Genomic DNA, 21,872 nt, shown 5'->3' on the forward strand with positions numbered 1-21,872 from the left:
CTATCTATGCCATATTATTTCATATCATGGGACTTTAAATGAAAAGATTCTGGAGAAATATTTATCAGGCTCTACAGTTTATAATTTATGTCCTTTTCTGGATATATTTGATATTTTGACAACAAAAATCAGATATTTTTTGAAAAGGACAGAGTACTTATTAAGTAGCAATCTCTTAATCTAATCCTAGACTTGAGCTCATGCATAGCTTTCGGAATCCATTAACTCTCTTAAAATTGTTTGCAAAGTTTTATGAGTCTGGTCTAGAGGGTGGCAACCAGACTCTATTTATGTTCTAAAGAGAAGTGGTCCCCCAGGCTCACAGATCATCAGAACAGTGCTACTACTAGAGCATGAGCTATGGATCTGGCCTGTCTGCAAACTTTTACCAGACAAGAGAAGTAAAGAAATATAGATCAAACCCTCCGGGATATGGAGTTTCCCGGCCAGGGATCATATCTGAACCATAGTTGTAACCTAGGCCACAGCTGTGGCAACACCGGATCCTAAACCCGCTATGCTGCCCTGATGCTCCCAAGATGCCAGCGGTCCTGCTGTGCCATAGCGGGAACTCCAGGAACTTTTTTTTTGACATAGCTATTTGACAGTGCCATGATATCCAGGTGTACGATCATTTTTCTAGTAACTACATCATATTTCACAAAAGTATTAGTATCAGTTTACAACACATTGTAAAAGAAAGGGAAAGCAGTCTTTTACTAGAGACAGTTGAAGAACTATTGGCCTCAGTCCCCGTGCATGAGATGTTAACTTCCTAAGTTCAGGGCAGGTCCCAGGGTTCTCTCTCTACATCTTAAAAAAGGTTGCCAGGTGATCCTGATGATTTGCTAGGGATGAAAACCACACTTATGGGGTCCACTAAATTAGAACCGTATCTTTTATTTTCTGCGGTTGCTGCTTCTGTATTTTGGGGTCAGGAACCTATTAAAAAGAGCTGATTGAAGCTTTGAACTTGCTCATCAGGAGTTCCCGTCAGGGCGTAGCAGAAACGAATCCCACTAGGAACCATGAGGTTGAGGGTTCGATCCCTGACCTCTCTCAGTGGGTTAAGGATCCGGTGTTGCCATGAGCTGTGTTGTAGGTTGCAGATGAGGCTCAGATCTGGCATGGCTGTGGCTGCGGTGCAGGCCAGCAGCTGTAGCTCTCTCTGACTCAACCCCTAGCCTGGGAAACTCCATATGCCGCAAGTGTGGCCCTAAAATAAAATAAACTTGCTCATCAGAGAAGTGCACAAGCCCAGTAAATCCAGCAATTGCAGGAGGTTCTCAAATGGCCCATGGCAAATTCCTAACATGACAAACAGGGAGGAGGGGAAAGGGAGTGAACCCATGGCAAGTCATGAGCCCCTGCACAGCTACTGGCCTGGAGCCTGGGCAGAGCACAAGCCATACTCCAGAGTGGCTGCTATAGTCCTGAACACCGCCTCACTGGGGTACCCTGGTTCTCTAGCTTACTAATCCTGTGAAACTTGATGCAAGCACTTTACCAGGACAAGCATTCTCAAAGGCAGCGTTTACACCATTACATCCCACTATAAAATACTTGCTTCTGAAAGCAATAAATGGACAAGAAAGCGAGTCACAAGGTTATGATGGCAACCCATTCTAAACTTTAAACACTGATCTTTAAAAATACAAGGGTTACTTCTAAGGACACAAGAGTTCTAAAAAGACGCTTCTAAATCTGGACAACCATATGTGATAAGGTAGGAAGTACACAAATGTAATGCAAGATCGATACAGATTAAAATATGTGTAATACTCCTTGATGGAGAAAAAGCCAATATTCTGTGCTTCTGGTATGAACTAATAATTACCATACCTGAGTACCAAGAAAAATGCTGAGCTTCCTGTCAGCTAAGTGACATGGGACACATACATTCTTTAACTTTTTTAATTTAGAAAAGTAGCAGTTTATAGAAAGGCAAGCAGTAAAATCTTCCAGGTTGCTGTTGCCTCTCCCCTCCCTTCAGTCTCTCTAGTTTCTTAACCCCACAAGATTCCACATGAGCCCTTTATTAGGGATGATAGAGAGAAGTGAGCAAAATTACTTACTTTTCTTCATTTCTTCATTTCCTTTACATATAGTTTGTTTCAGTTGTTCAATCCTCATCTTGTAGGACATTATTTTCCATCTCTTAAAAAAGGTATGCAATAAATATCACAAATGTTGGTCTCTTATGATTAATTAAGATTATCCATCTGGGACCACTACTTATTTTGAGGTATATCTCAGAAAATGTAAGGAAGAAAAGACCAATATATTTATTATAGCTTTTGTAACTAGTGGATTATAGAAAAGAATAAATGTTATTCTGGTTCAGTGCAGAAACCACAAGAGAGAAGGAGAAATTTACATAGTTCTTTTATGTGTTAATAAGCACAGAGAAAAATGTTGAAGGATATTCCTTTAACTTACCCCATCTAATATATAGCTACTAGTCTCATGTGGCTATCTGAAAGTCAATTAGATTACATAAAATTTAAAAATCCAGCTCCTACTCATACTACCCACATGGCAGGTGGTACACGTCAACACTACGTGTGGCTAATAGTACATAGCCAGCAGTAAAGACAGAGAATATGTGCATCATCAGAGACTTCTATGGATGCCCAGCTCTAAACTCTCAGTGCTGGTAACTGAGGAGACCATCACTGTATCATCTCACTGATATAACAAGCAAATACTACTTGCAAAAAATAAAAACTGCAATAAAACAGAAGCTTTTTTTTTTTTTTTTTTTTTTTTGGTCTTCTTGCCTTTTCTAGGGCCACTCCTGCGGCATATGGAGGTTCCCAAGCTAGGGGTCTAATCAGAGCTGTAGCCACCGGCCTAAGCCAGAGCCACAGCAACGCCAGATCCAAGCTGCATCTGTGACCTACACCACAGCTCAGAGCAACACCGGATCATTAACCCACTGAGCAAGGCCAGGGATCGAACCTGCAACCTCATGGTTCCTAGTCAGATTCGCTAAACACCGCACCTCTACAGGAACTCCTTTTTTTTTTTTTTTTTTTTTTTAAAGTGTATAACTCATGTAAGACTTCTTGAAAAGCATCAGAAAATATGAAACATGAAACTGCTTTTATACAACTCCAGGATTTTGGTACGGCTTCTCCAAAGAAAATAAGGGATCAGTAAAAATCCGACCTATTAGTTTTAAAAAGACTGATTATCTATTCCATAATGCCTTCATAAATGGGGATAACAGAAAATTTACAGTAACACACAAGTGTTTACCATGTTTAACACTTGTCTAAAGTAGCCTGATGATACAAGATAGAGAGTCAATTATAGGGATGTGTGGTGGTCTAAACGCTCTCTTCTCCAGTGGAGTGAGAGAAACATTTGAGAATAGATTCATGGGAGCTGGTGGATTCAGGAATGAACTCACAATTAGATGTCTTAATATATAAGTTTTTGGTTGAAAAACTTGAAACAGTAGAAGGAATTTAGAAAAACTAGGATGAGATTCTTTGATAATCTTTTCCTATATAACATACTACTTTATATACATAACATTCAGAGCATAAGCAGAATTCACTTATATCATGCTTCAAGTATTAGTTAAAAATTTTGAATGATGCTTATTACTGTGAAAAAATTAAGCATCACAAAAGAAAAGAAAAGTTAGGTTGATTCCTTCCCACTCTTCAGGGGTGATCTCAAAGTTTGATATGTGTCTTTTCAGGGTTTTTTTAAGAGAAAATATATTTAAAACATATGCACGAATAGAATCATACTTTACCCTAGCCCACCTTCTGTTTGATTTTTCATTAAAAAAATATATCTTGGGAGTTCCTGTGTGGCTCAGTCCAGGTCACTGCTGTGGCATGGGTTCAACCCCTGACCCAGGAACTTCCACACGCCATGGAAGTGCCCCCCTCCCCCCAAAAAAACAAACAAAACACCTTGACTATCATTCCATACCTACACATGAAAACTGACCACCTTCTTTTCAATAGCTACGGAGTACCATAATTATCTTATTCTATTTGATGAGTATTTAGATTATTTATATATTAACTTTAGTATCAATGACACACACAATCAACTTCTTTACCCATAAATCTCTACATTCATGTGCATTTTCTAAGAAGGAAAATTGCTGGCTATACCATATGTGCATTAAAAAAAAACCCAACAAATCACCATCAAATTGTCTCCCAAACAATTATGTCAATATACAATCCAATTAACAGTGAATAAAAGTGTAATCAATCAAACCCCTTATTTTCATATGCTATACTTTTTTGCTAGGGTCTTTAACATATAGGACTTTTAAACTTTTATGTAACCTGTCATATTTTCCTTCATGGCTTCTAAAGGTCTGCTCACCTACAGATTAAATAAATAATCTCTCATATTTTCTTTTAATATTTTTTAGTTTATTTTTCACATCTAACCATTAATCCATCTAGAAAGTATGTGTTTACAATAAGAGAGTTTTTTCAGGAGTTCCCATCATGGCTCAGTGGTTAACGAATCCGACTAGGAACCATGAGGTTGCGGGTTTGATCCCTGGCCTTGCTCAGTGGGTTAAGGATCTGGCATTGCTGTGAGCTGTGGCATAGGCTGCAGACACGGCTCGGATCCCAAGTTGCTGTGGCTCTGGTGTAGGACAGTGGCTACAGCTCCAATTAGACCCCTAGCCTGGGAACCTCCATATGCCATGGAAGTGGCCCTAGAAATGGCAAAAAGACCAAAAAAAAAAAAAAAAAAAAAAAAGTGAGTTTTTTTCAAAAAGGACACCTCACTCTTCTTGTATGTCTATGTCAATACTGGATTTCATAGTTATTCCTTACGGCGGTTCCATTATTAATCGCCAACACCTCATTTTGGTATCTAGGTGAAATATCTGAAAGCCCACACTACAAATATATTCACGGAGGGCTGCCAAAAAACGATCAAAAATAAATTTAAATTCAAAATGATTCTTTAAGGTCTGTCAACTTAAAAACATGTAACCTCAGATATAAAAGGTATTATTTATATACTTCTTAGAGCTTACCAACTGATCTGTTATCCATTTTCCTTCCACAACTTTTAACACTCTGTATGGAGAAGAAGAAAAAGGAAATAAGTCCTTAATAAATTTGCTGAAGCTCAAAAACCCCAAATCAACAACTTTTTAAAATAAGGTCTTAAAAATGGCTGGAAACACCAAAATGTTTTCCAAAGTCCCTGCTCTCTGCGATTTTTTTTCTTGCCTCCTTCCTTCTGCGATTTTTTTTTTCTTTTCAGTGCCACACTTGCCACATGTGGAAGTTCCCAGGCAAGGGAACAACCACAGCAACTCCAGATCCGAGCCTCATCTGTGACCTACACCACAACTGGTGGCAACCACTTAACCCACTGAGTAAGGCCAGGGATCGAACCCTTGTCCTCATGGATACTAGTCAAGTTTGTTACAGCTGAGCCACAATCGGAAATCCAAACATAATTCTCAACCTTTTTTTTTTTTTTTTTTGGTCTTTTTAGGGCTGCATCTGCAGCATATGGAGGTTCCTAGGCTAGGGGTCGAATTGGCCTCTTGCACTTTTAATACAACTTAGGGCTTTCTGTAAATGCTCACAATAAACTTCCCTAAAGCCATAGCCTTTGTCCTCCATTATAATCAATAAATTCTGAGTTCCCATCGTGGTGCAGTGGTTAACGAATCCGACTAGGAACCATGAGGTTGTGGTTCGGCCCCTGCCCCTGCTCAGTGGGTTAACGATCCAGTGTTGCCGTGAGCTGTGGTGTATGTCGCAGACGCAGCTTGGATCCCACACTGCTGTGGCTCTGGCATAGGCCGGTGGCTACAGCTCTAATTCAGCCCGTAGCCTGGGAACCTCCATATGCCTCAGGAGTGGCCCTAGAAAAGACAAAAAGACAAAAATAAATAAATAAATTCCATCAGTCATAATTAATTAATAAATGATAGTTACTAGAGAATTCATGATCCAAAATGCTGCTGTCTATTTCTCTCAAAATGGCACAAGCCGGCTCTGATAAACATTTATTTTAGGAGTGAAGTGTTCTACGGAAAATAAAGTTTCTGCGACAGAGTAAGTTCAAGAAATGACGGAGTTAAATAAATCCAAGCCAGTATCTCCAAATCTAGGCATCTCCAAAGACTTCGTCTGCTTATACCTGTGTTAATCAGACTTGGGGTGTGCTGGAGAATAGTGGTTAGTCAGTTTGGGACACGAGGCTCTGCAAGAGAATTCTCAAATCCAGAGGATGAGATTCAGCAGGGATGCTTGTTAATACTCAGATTCCTGGGCCTCCCTTTAAACCTACTGAATCCTAACATCAGGATAGGATTTCAAGAATCTGCATTTTTTTACCATTACGCAAGTTAATGAATTCTTATGTAGATGATCTGCAGATCACACTTTGTAAAATCTTAACATAGAAGAATGAAGCAATAATGTCCTACAAGCGCCACCACCAATAATTCAGGTCTAATAAGCCTTCTGTCTTGGAGCCATTTACTACACATCAATTAACAGGGCCGGGGGGGGGGGGGGGGGGCTGATTCATCCATCCAGTCACTGCCTGTTGTGAATCAGGCACCAGGTCTGATCCCAGTGTTTTCTAGAAACTTAATCTCTCCTATTTTGCTTCTCCCAGATTCAATGCTTTTCACACTTTAAAACTGTATCCTAGGAGTTCCCGTCGTGGCGCAGTGGTTAACGAATCCGACTAGGAACCATGAGGTTGCGGGTTCGGTCCCTGCCCTTGCTCAGTGGGTTAACGATCCCGTGTTGCCGTGAGCTGTGGTGTAGGTTGCAGACGTGGCTCGGATCCCGTGTTGCTGTGGCTCTGGCGTAGGCCGGTGGCTACAGCTCCGATTAGACCCCTAGCCTGGGAACCTCCATATGCCGCGGGAGCGGCCCAAGAAATAGCAACAACAACAAAAGACAAAAGACAAAAAACAAACAAACAAACAAACAAACAAAAAACTGTATCCTAAACTTAGTATAGTAAATTCACAATCCATATATCTGCACACCATAGCACAGAATTACACCATGTGGTGACTAGATAACCTCCACGAATTAAAAAGCAAAACGAAAACTCACTCTTTTTGAAATTCTTCTTGCTTGCTCTTAAGTTGGCTTAACCTTTCCTTCTTGTCTATAAACCTGTAAGAAAAAAAATTCAATGTTCATTTTTTTTTCTGTTGAATGAAATTATGCAATTCCTGAGAGCCAATCTTTTCTGCAGACTCATCCAGAAATGTCACTGTTTGAACATATCTTCTCAATGCGATGCACACAGCTTACCATTTGGTTATTTAAAACTAAGTTCGAATTCTCAGCTTTAAAACTCTTTCATGGGTTTATAAAATGTCTATAGGTTTTTTCCACCCCTAGGTTAAATGGTCTTTCAAAACAAGCAAATCAGAGCATGAAAGTGGATCTGCATTCAAGGAAACTGAGACTTCCATTATAAAAATAATTTTAATTATTAAGCTTAATTTAACCTTGCTCTCAACTATAAACTGGTCCCTTATAATTCTTAAAGAACATTTTTTTTCTAATTTTATTGCTAGATATTATGGGCTAGAAAGTTACTTAATAAAAATTATCAAAAAGGAATAACACTTTGCAGTTCACTTTCGCTGTTTGTCATATTTCTACCCTTATCCTTATTTTCTTCCCAGTACCTTATTTGGGATTTAGTTTGCTTTTTTAATTTTTTGCAGTTTAAGGCAGAAACTTAGATCAGCGACTTTAGGTCTCTCCCTTTTTAATATAACCATATAAAGTTATAAATTTCCCCCAAAGTATTGCTTACGCTAAACCCTAAAAATTTTAATATGGTGTATGTTATCATTTAATTGAAATTTCTAATTTTTCATAAAATTTCCTCTTTGACCCATATTGTTCAAATTCCAGACATGTGGGATTTTTTGGGTAACTTACTATTGTTTTCTATTTCAACTCTGATATTGTCACAGAACATACTCTATGAGATTTCAACCACTGATGTGAGGCTCTCTTGACAACCCTACATATGATAGGCCTTGGTGTAAGTTCCACTTGAAAGGTTGTGTATTCTACAGCTGCTCGGTACAGGGTTCTATCAAATGTCAACCACCTGACAGTGGCTAGCAGTGATACTCAGATCTTCTAGACCTGTGCTGGGCAGTTAGGTAGCCATCAAGCACGCGAGGCTACTGAGGACCTACAGTGTGGCTTGTTGCTTAACAAGAATTTGGGTAAAAAAAAAAAAAAATCTATGACTAACATCATGCAACTGATGTAGAATGGAAAATTGCTCATGATTTTCAAAGAAACAGAGGTAATGCCACATTCTATGGAGTAGCATGGTATGGAGTCCAAGATTAGGCTTTTGGCTATCTCCTTAATTCCTAGCCTAAATGAAAACAATTTAACAGAACCATAACAGTCCTAAAAATCTCTTCCTTAAAATGATCCAGACATCTAACGCTAACATGCTATTTCTATCATCCAACATCTGAAGCATACCCAGATATCTTCTTCTAAATGGAAAGGATAGAATGGTCTAATTATGACCCTACCATTTTAAACTTCAGTCACTGGGGAAATCCCTTTGTGGCTCAGCAGTTAATGAGTCCAACTGGGATCTCCAAGGATGCCGGTTCGATTCCTAGCCTTAGTCAGTGGGTTAAGGATCCAGCATTGCCATGAGTTCTAATGTAGGTCACAGATGCAGCTTGGATCTGGTGTAGCTGTGGCACAGGCCAGCAGCTGTAGCTCCAACTTGACCCCTAGCCTGGGAACTTCCAAGTGCCACAAGTGTGGCCCTGGAAGAAAAAAAAAGTCACCAAAAATGTACAACATGTATTAAACTAGAGAGCAAATCAGGCAATATAATATGTGACAGAATTGTACACTTATGTGACAAAATTAAAATTAAATGAAAAAGTCAATTTCTCAGTTGCATTACCCACATTTCAAGAGCCACATATGTCTGGGGGCTACCTTACTGGACAGCACAGACACAGAACATCACTGCACAAAGCTCTATTGCATAGCACTGCAATAGCCAGTGATGCAGTAACCACATCAAACAGTGTTAGGAAAACTGAGAAACCAATGTGGGATGTAGACAAATTCACAGATTCACCAGTTTATCAGGCAGCAACTTCTAACACAGCATCTTACACAATACTAAGAAATCGAATCATACATTCTTCTGCAACTGGCTGCATCCTGGACATGTTACTTAACTGTTACATGTTTCCATTTCCTTGTATCCAAAATGAGAAATGTGGTATTTACCTCTACCTCACTGAGGCAATGTCATGATTCATGCTCTAAGAACCTGAAGGAGCTGACAAACTCACAAGACTCATCCAACTGTGCAAACAAAGGGTGGCATGGAGAATAAAATCCTGCTTTAGAGGCTAAAAAAGTTCCTTTTAGATCTGTTGTAAAAATGTCACTTTGCATTCAAATAAATTTGGATAGCACTGTCCAGCTTTATATCAAGCTGGTTAGTTCTCTTGGGCCTTGGATTTTAAAAAATAAAATAAAATAAAACAATAACAAACTTAAAATATAGTTTAAGATGACTGGAAAATGACTGGAGAAAACCAAACAGAAGATAACAATCCCTACTGTATCAGACACTTCATGATTAATACTATTCTTCATGGAGGAAATTAAAAATACTTGGTGTTAGCAAAGCTAAAGAGCAGATGAATATAAAGAATGTATCTGGTCAGCATGTCAACTGCTCATCAGCACACTCATCCATTCTCCATCCAAGGACTCACGGAGATTTAAAAAAAAGAAGGGGGGAAGCATATTTTATACAACATGTTTTCAAGCTGGGTTGATCACATGATATGTTTTGCATCTTTTTTGATGTCAGAACATACAGACCTATTTCATTCTTTAGTAGGTACACAGAATTTCACTGAATGGATGTCATATAATTTATTTATAGAAACTCCTATTGATTGCCATCACTTCCAATTTTTCACTATTATCAGTAATGTTAGAAAATGAGGATCCTGGTGCCCAAGTCTTTACAAGCTTTTAGGTTTTCCTATGAGAAATTCCTACAGATAAAATAAATTGTTGGGTCAAATATTTACATGCAAACAGATGGCAGGTATCTCTAAATTTCCTCTGAATCATTTCGTAATATTTACAACCTTTAACAACCTGTTTTCTTACTCTCTCCCTCAACAGTGCAGTTTGGTATTTGCTAACCTGACTGGCCTCCTACTCCTTCCCCTCAAAGATAGTTCACAATTCATTTATTTGCCCTTCTTCATTTCACTGTGAGAAATGTGAACACTGTTTCTTATCTTACTGGTACTTTTCTTTTGTTATTCCCATATGTCCTTTGTTCATTTTTTCTAGTTTTTTGGTTTTTAAAATTTTTTTTGTCTTCTAGGGCTGCACTCATGGCATATGGAGGTTCCCAGGCTAGGGGTTGCTGGCCTACACCACAGCCACAGCAACGGGGGATCTGAGCCGTTTCTGTGACCTATATCACAGCTCACGGCAACACCATATCCTGAACCCACTGAACGAGGCCAGGGATCAAACCCACATCCTCTTGGGTACCAGTCAGGTTCATTAACCACTGAGTCACAATGGGAAATCCTTAAAGGGTTACTTACTAGAGAAATAATCCATTTCCCTGTCCTACATCTTCAAATTATTCTTATGCCTAGTAACTAATTTTGTTTCTGCTCTACAAATTTTCCAAAACCTTACGCAATTTTTTTTTTTTTTTGTCTTTTGTTGTTGTTGTTGTTGTTGCTATTTCTTGGGCCGCTCCTGCGGCATGTGGAGATTCCCAGGCTAGGGGTTGAATCGGAGCTGTAGCCACCGGCCTACGCCAGAGCCACAGCAACGAGGGATCCGAGCCGCGTCTGCAACCTACACCACAGCTCACGGCAACGCCGGATCGTCAACCCACTGAGCAAGGGCAGGGACCGAACCCGCAACCTCATGGTTCCTAGTCAGATTCGTTAACCACTGCGCCACGACGGGAACTCCGCAATTTTGTTGTTTAATGGCTGTGTAGTTTTGTTTTGTTTTCTGAAAGGAATGTGCCAGTGAATGTGTACCATGTACCATGGCTTTATACTATTTCTTACAGTTTTTCTTTCCTAATTTAAAAATGCCTCCTACATTATTTACCAATTCCTCCAGACTTATGTTTGCTTTTTACTCCTAAAAAAGTACTGCCTTAAATCAACTTTAAATAGTCCTCCAGTAATAGAGACTGATGAGAAAGAGGAGTGGTTGGTCACACACCCCATCTCAGGCTTGAAGGCAGCTCTCCGGGGTCCCACCTGCCCAGGCTGCAACTTGAGGATGAGTTAGAGTCAGCCATGTGAAGCCGAGGCAGGCATTAGAGGCAGAGGACATTCTGCTGTTTCACAAGGGAAGAATTGCCCTGCCCCAAAGAATTTCAACACACTGGTGAGACAGCAGGGATGGGAGTGTGCTGCTGCTGGGGATCAGGTAAGAGCATGAGCTGCATCGCTTCATGCTGTACCCCTGCCAGAGACCTGCATGGGCGAGCGAGCCATCGGCTCTCACCACAGGTGAGACTAGTCACATCAATCTGCCCCACATGCACATAAGGGATCCTACCAGTAATTTTTAAAAAAAATCTTTTTAGGGCCACACCTGTGGGAAATAGATGTTCCCAGGCTAGGAGTCCAACTGGAGCTACAGCTGCCAGCCTACACCACAGCCACAGCAACTTGGGATCTGAGCTGTGTCTGTGATTTACACCACAGCTCATGGCAATGCCAGATCCTTAACCCACTGAGTGAGGCCAGGGGTTGAACCTGCATCCTCATGGATACTAGTTGGGTTCATTTCCGCTAAGCCACGAAGAGAACCCTTGGTAATTCTGGGCCAGGTGATAATCAACACCGTCATCACACCCACAACTCACTGAGCGCTGAGTCCCAAGCGTTAATACCTTTCATAAACCTAATCTGTGCATTTGCCTTCCCAGTCCTCTCCCTTGTCCTAGTAGTTTAGCTTTACTTTGGGCCTAGGGTTATGGTAGTAGAATAGTCCAAGAAACACTACTAACGTATTTCAAGAAAGGCAAAAAAAAAAAACCCAATGAAGAGCCCACAAAAATAACCTTTTCAAATATGCAACTGAGGGCCTTAAAAAAAAAGTGTTAAACCTTTTGAATCAGTTATGCAGTTCAATGAAAAGATCAGAGAGGAGGAAGGTTTATGTTTGAAGGAGCCAAGTGTGAAAACAATCATAAGAGCAAAACCTGGAAACTTTAGTGTCCAAGGGGAGAATGATTATCAAGTCACCTTATTGCCAGGAAGGACACTGCTCCCCCTTTGAGGATCATATCCACTATAAATAAAAACATACACAATCCCCTAAAAGTGTCTAAAGTCCTGAGGCCTCTTGACACAGATTATCTATAGGTTCCTTAAGTCAAGGGGGGTGGGGGGAGAAGTGAGCACCCAACAATTTTTAGGTCAGTGGTGGGGAACTTTCCCCATCTGATGTGGATACAGGTTTGGTAAAGAGTTCATGATTCTGGCTGTAGCAATAAGGCAGCAAGGCTTCTGGGGTAAGAGAGAACACAGATGCACCTAAGGAAGAGCACAGCAATCATCTTTATTTGAGAGGAAATGGTTAAGGAACTGAGTATTTCTTGAACTAGGATACTAACACAGCAAGAATTACTAGCCACCAAATTTTCTTCCCTTAAATTCTTCAGTCATTCAAATGCATGATGTTCACAACAAATGCAAAATGAAAACACAGTCCTTATCTGATGGTTCTTCTATGTTAGAATATTTGGAGCGTGAGAAAATACACAGCTGATCCTTGAACAATGTGGGTTTGAACTGTGTGGGTCCACCTATACGCAGATATTTTTCAACAGTAAATACTACAGTATTTAGCTGAATCCACAGATGAGGAAGAATAGTCAATATGGTGGGCTGACTATAAATTATAGGCGAATTAACCCCTGCTGTTCAAGGGTCAACTGTAATAAAAACTTACTCCACTAGGAGGAATGAAGGTTAAGTCATTAACAGGAACAAGAAACAAAGCATTGTTTAGTTTTCTCACCTATAAAATGGGAATAATGATTACCCTACTTGGTTATATGGATTAAACAAGATAAACGTGAGTGAAAGCATTAGACACAGGCACTCAGCACATGATATAGGCTAGTTTCCCTTCATTGCAATGAGTGATTTAGCACTGAATATTACTAATGTGTTAAACTGAATATATTTCAGATCTGGAAGTAAATTTAAGAATTAGCATAGCCCAGTACTAAGTAAGGCACAACCACCTGAGTTTCCTCATTTTAAACACAGGTTAATAACTCATGGCTTTGTGGTAGAGAAAAAATGAGATAATAAATGTGAAATCCTATTATAAATTCTAAAAGGTGCATATAATGCTAAGAGTGGCCAGTGATATGAACTGAAAGCAAAAGTTGAGTGCCTGTTGTGGTGCAGTGGAAACGACTCTGACTAGTCAGTATCTGTGAGGATGAGGGTTTGATCCCTGGCCTCACTTAGTGGGTCAGGGATCCAGTGTTGCCGTGAGCTGTGGTGTAGGTAAAAGACATGGCTTGGATCCTGCATTGCTGTGGCTGTGGTGTAGGGCAGCAGCTAGCTCCAATTTGACCCCTAGCCTGTGAACCTCCATACACCACAGGTGAGGCCCTAAAAAGCAAAAAAAAAAAAAAAAAAAAAAAAAAAAAAAAAAAAAAAAAAAAAGGAAGAAAGAAAAAGAAAACAAAAGTTGTATTTTCTTAGCAGATCCACATATACTGGTGTAAACACAATTAATAAGCTGCATGGGATGGGAATTGTGACCATTCCAAAAGACATAACCAAAGAACAGTCAGGGTGATAGACTCTTGTCCTAAAGATGGGGAACCAGCTACCCATACAGCTTTTGCTCTGCTGAGTGGGGTACATAAATGTGGGTCTAGAAGTGAATTTTCATGACAAGAGTTTTTTTTTTTTTTTTTGGTCTTCTTCGGGTTGCACCCGTGGCATATGGAGGTTCCTAGGCTAGGGGTCAAATTGGAGCTGTAGCTGCTGGCCCACACCACAGCCACGCCAGATTCAAGCCGAATCTGCGACCTACACCAGAGTTCACGGCAATGCCAGATCCTTAACCCACTGAGCGAGGCCAGGGATAGAACCTGTGTCCTCACAGATACTAGTCAAATTCATTTGTGCTGAGCCATGATGGGAAATGCAAGAAGAGATTTTTATACAGTGAGTGACAACCAAAAAGACACTAGAGGAAGAACAGAAATGTCTAAAGGATAGGTTTTTGGATGCTGGCTGTGTCTTGCCTGTGAAATCTTCTGTAACATCTAAATTTCATGCTTGTCCTTTATTCCACCTCTCAGTTTGTTTAGCACCCATATTTCTGTTTCCTGGTAAAGGTATAGTCATATAGTCTTAAAACTCATCAGTGAAGGTAATGCTGCGTTATTCCTGAAAGTATACTTATGAAAGTAATATCCATATGCTCATAAAACATGCCCTTCTTTTTGACCCACACTTTAAAAATAATAACTGGTTCCTAAACTAGCAGGCAGATTTTCCTGGGTTGCTATGGTCTCTGAGTATCCTCAGATTATGCTTCCCATCTCATTCCCACACCTGTCATAAACTGGTGACCAACTGTTGCCAGTTTTGTGTGGAGACATTACTTCAATTCATCAGTTATCTATTGTATTGGGTAACAGTGTTAGTTTTGGTGTCAGATAAATGTATATAAGCTAGAAAATTATGTCCCTGTTAAAAGACCTATAACTGAATTCCTGCTGTGGCGCAACAGAATCGGCGGCATCTTGGGAGCACTGAGATGCAGGTTCCATCTATGGCCCAGGGAAGTGGGTTAAGGATCCAGTGTTGCCACAGCTGTGGCTTAGGCCACAACTGCATCTTGGATGTGATCCCTGGCTTGGGAACTCCATATGTTGTGAGGCAGGGAAGGAAGGAATGGAGGGAGGGAGAGAGGGAAAGAAAGAAAGAGTTCTGAAAGAAAGAAGAAAGAAAGAAAGGGAGAGAAAAGGAAGGAAGAAGGGGGAGGGAAGGAGGGAAGAAGGGAGGGAGGAAAGAAGGAAGGAACCTGCAACTTTAAAATGTTCACCAGTACAAGACCCAAAGAAGACTGTGTTGAAAGTACTGCTTGAAATCATTCTTCATCTCTTAAGGAGGAACACAAGTGAAAAGGTAGATAAAAGAGTAGAGAAGAAAATGGGCACTATTTTAGGACTAAGCCAAGATGGGAGATAAGGAAAGGACAGTGCTTGATAAGGAAACTAAGGTTGTAAGGAAGTGTTTCCTCTGAACAATGACAAAAAGCCATGAGTTTAGATACTTTTCAATCAATCTAACTGCCAAACTGATACAGTCTACAAAATTATATATAGACACATGTTCCCTTCTTGTCAAAAGAACTGTTTTTGGTTTTTTTTGTTTGTTTGTTTGTTTTTTGCTTTTTAAGGGCCACACCTGCAGCATATGTAAGTTACCAGGCTGGGGGTCAAATTGAAGCTAGAGCTGCCAGCGTACACCACAGCCACGCCAGATCTGAGCCAATCTTCAACCTACACTGCAGCTCATGGCAATGGCAGATCCTTAACTCACTGAATGGGGCCAGGGATCAAACCTGAATTCTTACCTGATACTAGTCAGGTTTTTCTTTTTTCTTTCTTTTTTTTGTCTTTTTGTCTTTTCTAGGACCGCTCTTGTGGCATATGGAGGTTCCCAGGCTAGGGGTCTGTCTAATCGGAGCTGCAGCCACCGGCCTACAACACAGCCACAGCAACTCGGGATCCGAGCCGCGTCTGCGTCCTACACCACAACTGCCAGCAATGCCAGTTCCTTAACCCACTGAGCAAGGCCAGGGATTGAACCTGCAACCTCATGGTTCCTAGCCAGATTCGTTAACCACTGAGCCATGACAGGAACTCTACTAGTCAGGTTTTTCACCTGCTGAGCCATAACAGGAACTCTCAAAGGAAGTAATTATTAGGAAACAGATTTGTTATTTAGTATCTAATTTTCCTTGATCTGCTAAACCATCAGAACCTTTTATTTAGCTAGTCTATTAATAAAACCTGAAAAATGTATTTACATTTACAGGAATGTCGATATGCACATGGCATTCAAGATCCATGTAAGCACAGCTAATGTGACTAGTTTACTGAAAAGAATCAGAACTTAAACAAAGGTATTTAAATGCTTTTATTTTTGGTCACGTCTGAAACATGTGGAAGTTCCTGGGCGAGGGATGGAACCTGTGCCACAGCAGTGACCCAAGCTGCTGCAGTAACAACACTAGATCCTTAAACCTCTGTAAGCTTCTATATTTTACTTCCAAGTGGTTTTCTCACAGTTAGTGAGGAGATTTTCATAAAGTAAAAGAGTCTGAAAGCAAAGCACAGAATACAGAATTTTTCGTAAATACTGAAGACAGTAGAATATCTCACAATCAACCTCTGGCCCAAGAAACTGAAGGCTTATTAGTAGCTCCACTGAGAGCAAAGACCTGCCTTTCTCTTCTGTAACTGCCAGAATATTTTATGCAAATAGCCTTACCCAATGATTTTGCCATTAAGACAGTGGTCCTGGGTCTCAAGGGATTCTCACATCCTACTACATACTAGACACTTCTGGGAAGAAAGGAACAGAAGTGAATTCCTTTTTGGATTACAGTTCAGAACAGGGAACCATGGCAAGTGAAGCTGCTGAGCAGTTCTGTTACCCCTGAGCCCTAAAGTTTCTTTTTCATTTCTAAATGAGAATGGTTCTGGTATTTATTTTTCATTTTTCTGTTAAAAGAAATCCACTATTGGAGTTCCTGTCGTGGTGCAGCGGAAACGAACCCGACTAGGAACCATGAGGTTGTGGGTTTGATCCCTGGCCTTGCTCAGTGGGTTAAGGATCAGGCGTTGCCATGAGCTGTGGTGTAGATCACAGACTCAGCTCAGATCCTGCGGTGCTGTGACTGTGGTGTAGGCCGGCAGCTGTAGCTCCAATTAGACCCCTAGCCTGGGAACCTCCATATGCCACAAGTGTGGCCCTAAAAAGACAAAAAGACAAATAAATAAATAAATAAAAAGAAAAAAGAAATCCACTATTACACACTCCTCTGAAAACAATTTGTACTTCAGGGGTTTTTTTTGGTCATGCCCCTCCCCAAAAAAGAAGTTCCTAAGCCAGGGATTGAAACAAAGCCGTGGCAGTGACCATGCTGGATCCTTAACCCTCTGAGCCACCAGATAACTTCTGAACTTAAAATTTTAAAGTTGTCTTGCCTTTGCCATTCCTTCAACAATCTGCCTGCTCCATGCTACCCACTGCCACTGCACAAGTGCTGAGGATCTGACCGAACAAAACTAGAACTCATGCCTGCGTAGAACTACATTCTGGATGTGGTATTTGGATCTTCCTCAAATAAGTGACACCACTTACCATGCTCAATTCCATGAAAGAATTGAGAACTATACCAGAAAATAATGGGGGGAGAGATGGAAATAGGGACATACCTTAATGAAGGTTAGGGACGGCCTCGCTGAGACAGTGACTTTTAAATTGAGACATTAAAGGCAAGATGCTAATCAGGAGGAAAAGTGTTGCAGGCAGAGGGCACAGCATGGGAAAAGGTGGGAGTGGGGGTGGCGTTTCATGTGTTTGAGGATGTGAGAGAAGGCCCCTGCTTACTGAGCTGTGAACATGAGGGAGCATGGCATGCTCCATTTGCAAGTACTTCAGTGCATGCTCTTATGTAATTGCTACCAGAAATTTATGAAGTTAGATACCTCACCATTTTCAAAATGAAATAAGCTCAGGAGAGATTAAGAAACTTGTTCAAGATCACATAACAAGTGGTGGAGCTTGGAGTCAATTCAATGAAGCTTGAATCCAAAGATCACATTTTCAACTCAAGCTTAAAGTCAAAGTTAGATGGTAGGCAGTAACCAAATCACCTGGGGCCTAATATGCTATAGCAAAGAGCTTGAATTTAATTTTAAAAAGCCACTAAAAGATTTAAGCAAAAGAGTAACATTATCTAATTTACATTTCTACTGTGGCTGCTGGGTGAGGCCAGAGGGAGGCCAGGGAGGAGCTGTATGTGTACAAGAAAAGAAATTAATATGTAGCCAGGAGAGAAATGATAGTAGTCTGGACTAGAAAGAGAATAAAGATCTACTTTGGAACAGATCAAATTAGACTTGTCAATGATTTGGATACATGGGATAAGAAAAAAGGAAAAGCTAGGATAACTCTCAGGTTTCTGCCTTTAGTAACAAATGGGTCATGATTTATAACAATGAAGTGGTTCGGAATCAGGCTAAGCTGGAAAAGAATAGTAGATTCATTCAATAATTTGACAAATATTCACTAAGCTTCTACTATGTGAGGCTATAGCACAGTACGTAACTGTCTTGTTATCACAGGGCCTTACATCCTTGGAGTGAGGGGGGGGCACAGTTGGACATATTTATATGTAAACCATAAGATGGTGATAAGTGCTATAAAAAATAAGGCAGGTTAAGTGGGAAAGGAGGTTACTATTTTAATTAAATGATCAGAAAGAGTTTCTCTAATGCATGAGCAGAAGTCTAAAGGAAACAAAGGAAGCAGCCCTGAAACCTTCTGGGAAAAGAGTTCCTGGAGGTCTGAATAAGACTGCTGTGGTCCTGAAGCAGGCATGTTCTTGGTATGTTTGAGGACTGGAAAGGGGGCCAGGGTGGTACTGCAAGTAGGTAAGGGGAAAAAATAGGCAATCTGAGGAGGAACAGACAATAGAGAACTATGGTTAAGGCTTTTTTTTTTTTTTTTTCCTTTGGGTAAAACAGAAAAGCCCTGGAAGATGTGAACAGAGGAATGGAGGAGTAGTGTTACTCTAGCTGCAATATGGAAATAATACTATAAAGGAGCAAAGGTGGGAGCTAAAGGGGCAATAATCCTCTGGTAGATCAGACCAGGAGGTAGTGAAAGGGCTGGCTTTAGGATAGGTTTTGTAAGGCAGATGGGATTTGTTGATGGGATTAGATATGGTGGCATTAGAAAGGAGTCAAGGGGACTGGGTCTTTTGGCCTGCACCAAAGAATAAGGCTATCATTTACTGGGTTGGGATGAGCATGAAAGGAACAGATTTATGATGGATAACTGTGATATCTGTCATATCAAGATGGAGATCCTGGAGTTCCAATCATCACTCAGTGGTTAATGAACCCAACCAGTATCCCTGAGGACTAGGGTTCGATCCCTGGCCTCCCTCAGTGGGCTAAGGATCCCATGTTGCTGTGAGCTGTGGTATAGGCAGGCAGCTGTAGCTCCAACTCGACCTCTAGCCTGGGAACCTCCAGATGCCTTTGGGGGGCGAGGGGTGATAAAAAAAGAAAAGAAAAAAAAAGATGGAGATCCTCATTACAAATTTAAGTACAGAAAGAGGAGGCAGCTGTCTTCTTGATTTTACAAAGGCCCGAGTTGGAGATATAAGTCTGGTGTCTTCAGCCTATATAAGATATTTAAATTATGGGAATGGATCTAGGTAAAAGTATAAAGAGAAGAGGATCCAGAACTGAACCCGTGATAAACTCCTTAAGTTAAACAATTCCACCTCATACCTAGGATTCTTACAGTAAAATTGTTTTAATTTTTAAAGCTATCACTTACTACACACGAACAGTTTCTAAAGCCATCAAGTACATCAATGAGGCATAGCAACTAACTAAAAGATTACACCATACAAATCTCAAGAAAAAGAAATAAATTCCATTCATGAACAGAGGACTACCAGGAACTCAAAAAAATTTCCAAATATAGATGTTGTACAATCCAGTGGTTAAGTGCATGGCATAGGGCTCAGGCTGCCTGGATATTAATTCTGGTCCCTACACTTATTATCTGTGACCCAGGGCAAGGTATCGTGCAGTTTCCTTAGCAGTTACGTTGAGGATAATAACTTACTGGGTTGTTGTAATGAATACCTGAACTTTTGCACTCAAAATATTAGATCTTTTACTATCACTAAGTTACTGACACAAATGTTGGGGCTGAGAGACCTTGCAGCTAATCACACTAATTTTTCAATTATCTTAACCAAGGACTTGTCTCTGTTTAACAAATTTCAAAAGAAGGCCAAAACGTGTTCCTAAATTCAATTCTCTTAACTAAGGGCTTGCAACTCCCAGTCTGGATTTTAAAACAAAGCCAAAACACATCCCCAAACTTCTCAGCACCCAAAACAATCTTTGGAGGCAGAGAGCGGAAAAGGGAGGACTAACTAGCCTAATTAACACATTACAGTAAGCATGTCTGATAACAAGGTCCATCTGTGACAGGCTACCAGGGCCCAAAAATCTTTTATTTTATTCCCTTCTGGACTCTCCTCTAGAAAATGAACGTGCTTTCGAAGGTAAAGGTTAAACCAAGCTTCTGAATGGGAGTGTAGCAAAGTACTGAGAATCCAACTCTACAGCAGTAACAGGGGAAGACCTCTCCACAGTCACATCTATCTCTTTTCCGGAGTACCCAGGAGCATCGTGAGGTGGGACTCCTCCCCAGTGAGTTATGAGGAAATGACAACCTTCATCTTCTGGCCCCCATCCTGGAACCTGTACTCTGGGAGGAAAGCGCTAGCGCAAAGCAGCTACCCTCCCAACCTCCCCCTTCTCTCGCCAGGCTCCGGGGCACGTACTCTGGTCCCAGGCTCCTGTCTCGTAGCCGGTGGTGACTCCCGGAGAAAAAACAATGGGGCCGTGGCGGCTGCCGTACCTTTCACGGTCGCGGCCGTCGAAGTAGACGAAATCGCCGCTCTGGACGCACTTGGCGCAGGTCAGCCGCCGGCGGGTAGTGTTGCACAGCGGACACCGCTCCACCGCCACGTACAGCCCCTCCGCGTCGTCCACGGAGTCCACCAAGTCCCGGGCGAGTGGCTGGGGCCCACAGCCAGGAGCCTCCGGCGCCCGGGATCCCTTCCCACTGGGAGACGCCATGATGGCCTGAGAGAAGAGCCAGTCACGTGGGATTTTGTTTTCAACCAGGTGCATCCTGGGCGAGGAGGTGGGGCCTGGGAGGGGCCTAAGGAGGCGCCGGGAGCGCCGCGGGGGTCCCGCCACCTCCAAGCCCAGCCTTGCCTAGCCCTTGACCGCTGCAGCCCGAGGCGCTGTCGGTTTTCCTGACATCTCAGGGCTGGCCGATCTCGCGGCAGGAATTACGTTAGTGGGCCGAGTCACCCCAACAAAATGTCATCAGCTGCTCGATCATGACCAGCCTACAAGTTAACGCCTCAAATTTGTGCAAGAAATAGTAAAACGATGCCGTAAGGATTCTGGGAAAACCGATTGGGAACACAATAGGGAGTTTCTGTAATTCTCTGTGGATGTTTTTAAATTTGGCTAAAAGTACAGCGGAGTTGGGTAGGGAACTGGGTCTTGGAGCTAGACTGAATTTTGCCTCACCCACCTCCCTAATAGCTATGTAATTTGGGGCAAATTACTCACCTCACTGTGCCTGTGTTCTTACGTGATTTAAAGGTAGAGAATTACAGAACCCACCGTAACACCCTGAGGAGTCATAAGTAAATCTGTTTGGTAGGAGTCTGCTAAGTACTCTACTGATAATAGCTAACCAGTGGAAACTGTACTGAATGTGGAAATCAAAGATGTATCTTTCTGAAAAACAAATTTTTAAATTAAGGTGCAGCATTCCGCTCCTACTCTGGGCCGTGCTCTGAGAAAAAATTTGAACTAGGTAGAATTGAACATAGTTACATTTTTCCAAGTTTGTTTCTGTGGGGATAAATAGGGTGGGTCGGAGGATTTTTATCAGAGTAATTAGTGTTTGAATATGTCTA

General features: G+C 41.2%; 1 protein-coding gene across 3 annotated transcripts in view; it reads right to left on the reverse strand.

Annotated features, from left to right (window-relative positions):
* Positions 1 to 21,020, reverse strand: part of ATG14 (autophagy related 14) — a 42,699-nt gene extending 21,679 nt beyond the window's left edge. The window contains exons 1-4 of one of the 3 annotated variants that reach the window (XM_001924990.6): positions 20,792 to 21,020; positions 7,092 to 7,154; positions 5,033 to 5,075; positions 2,076 to 2,157 (exon numbers count right to left, since the gene is read on the reverse strand). In XM_001924990.6, the coding sequence (XP_001925025.3) occupies positions 2,076 to 2,157; positions 5,033 to 5,075; positions 7,092 to 7,154; positions 20,792 to 21,012 (409 nt within the window). In that variant the 5' untranslated portion in view covers positions 21,013 to 21,020. Of the gene's footprint in view, positions 1 to 2,075; positions 2,773 to 4,853; positions 5,076 to 7,091; positions 7,155 to 20,714 lie in introns of all 3 variants that reach the window. The other 2 variants (XM_084981523.1, XM_084981513.1) reach the window with 2 other exon arrangements.
* Positions 21,021 to 21,872: the final 852 nt, after the last annotated feature.

The sequence above is a fragment of the Sus scrofa genome, chromosome 1, assembly GCF_054392235.1.
Source record: "Sus scrofa isolate SSC_HxYL_T2T_F1_AM1 chromosome 1, Sscrofa_HxYL_maternal_Yorkshire_Landrace_v2.0, whole genome shotgun sequence".
NCBI classification, from domain to species: Eukaryota; Metazoa; Chordata; class Mammalia; order Artiodactyla; family Suidae; genus Sus; species Sus scrofa.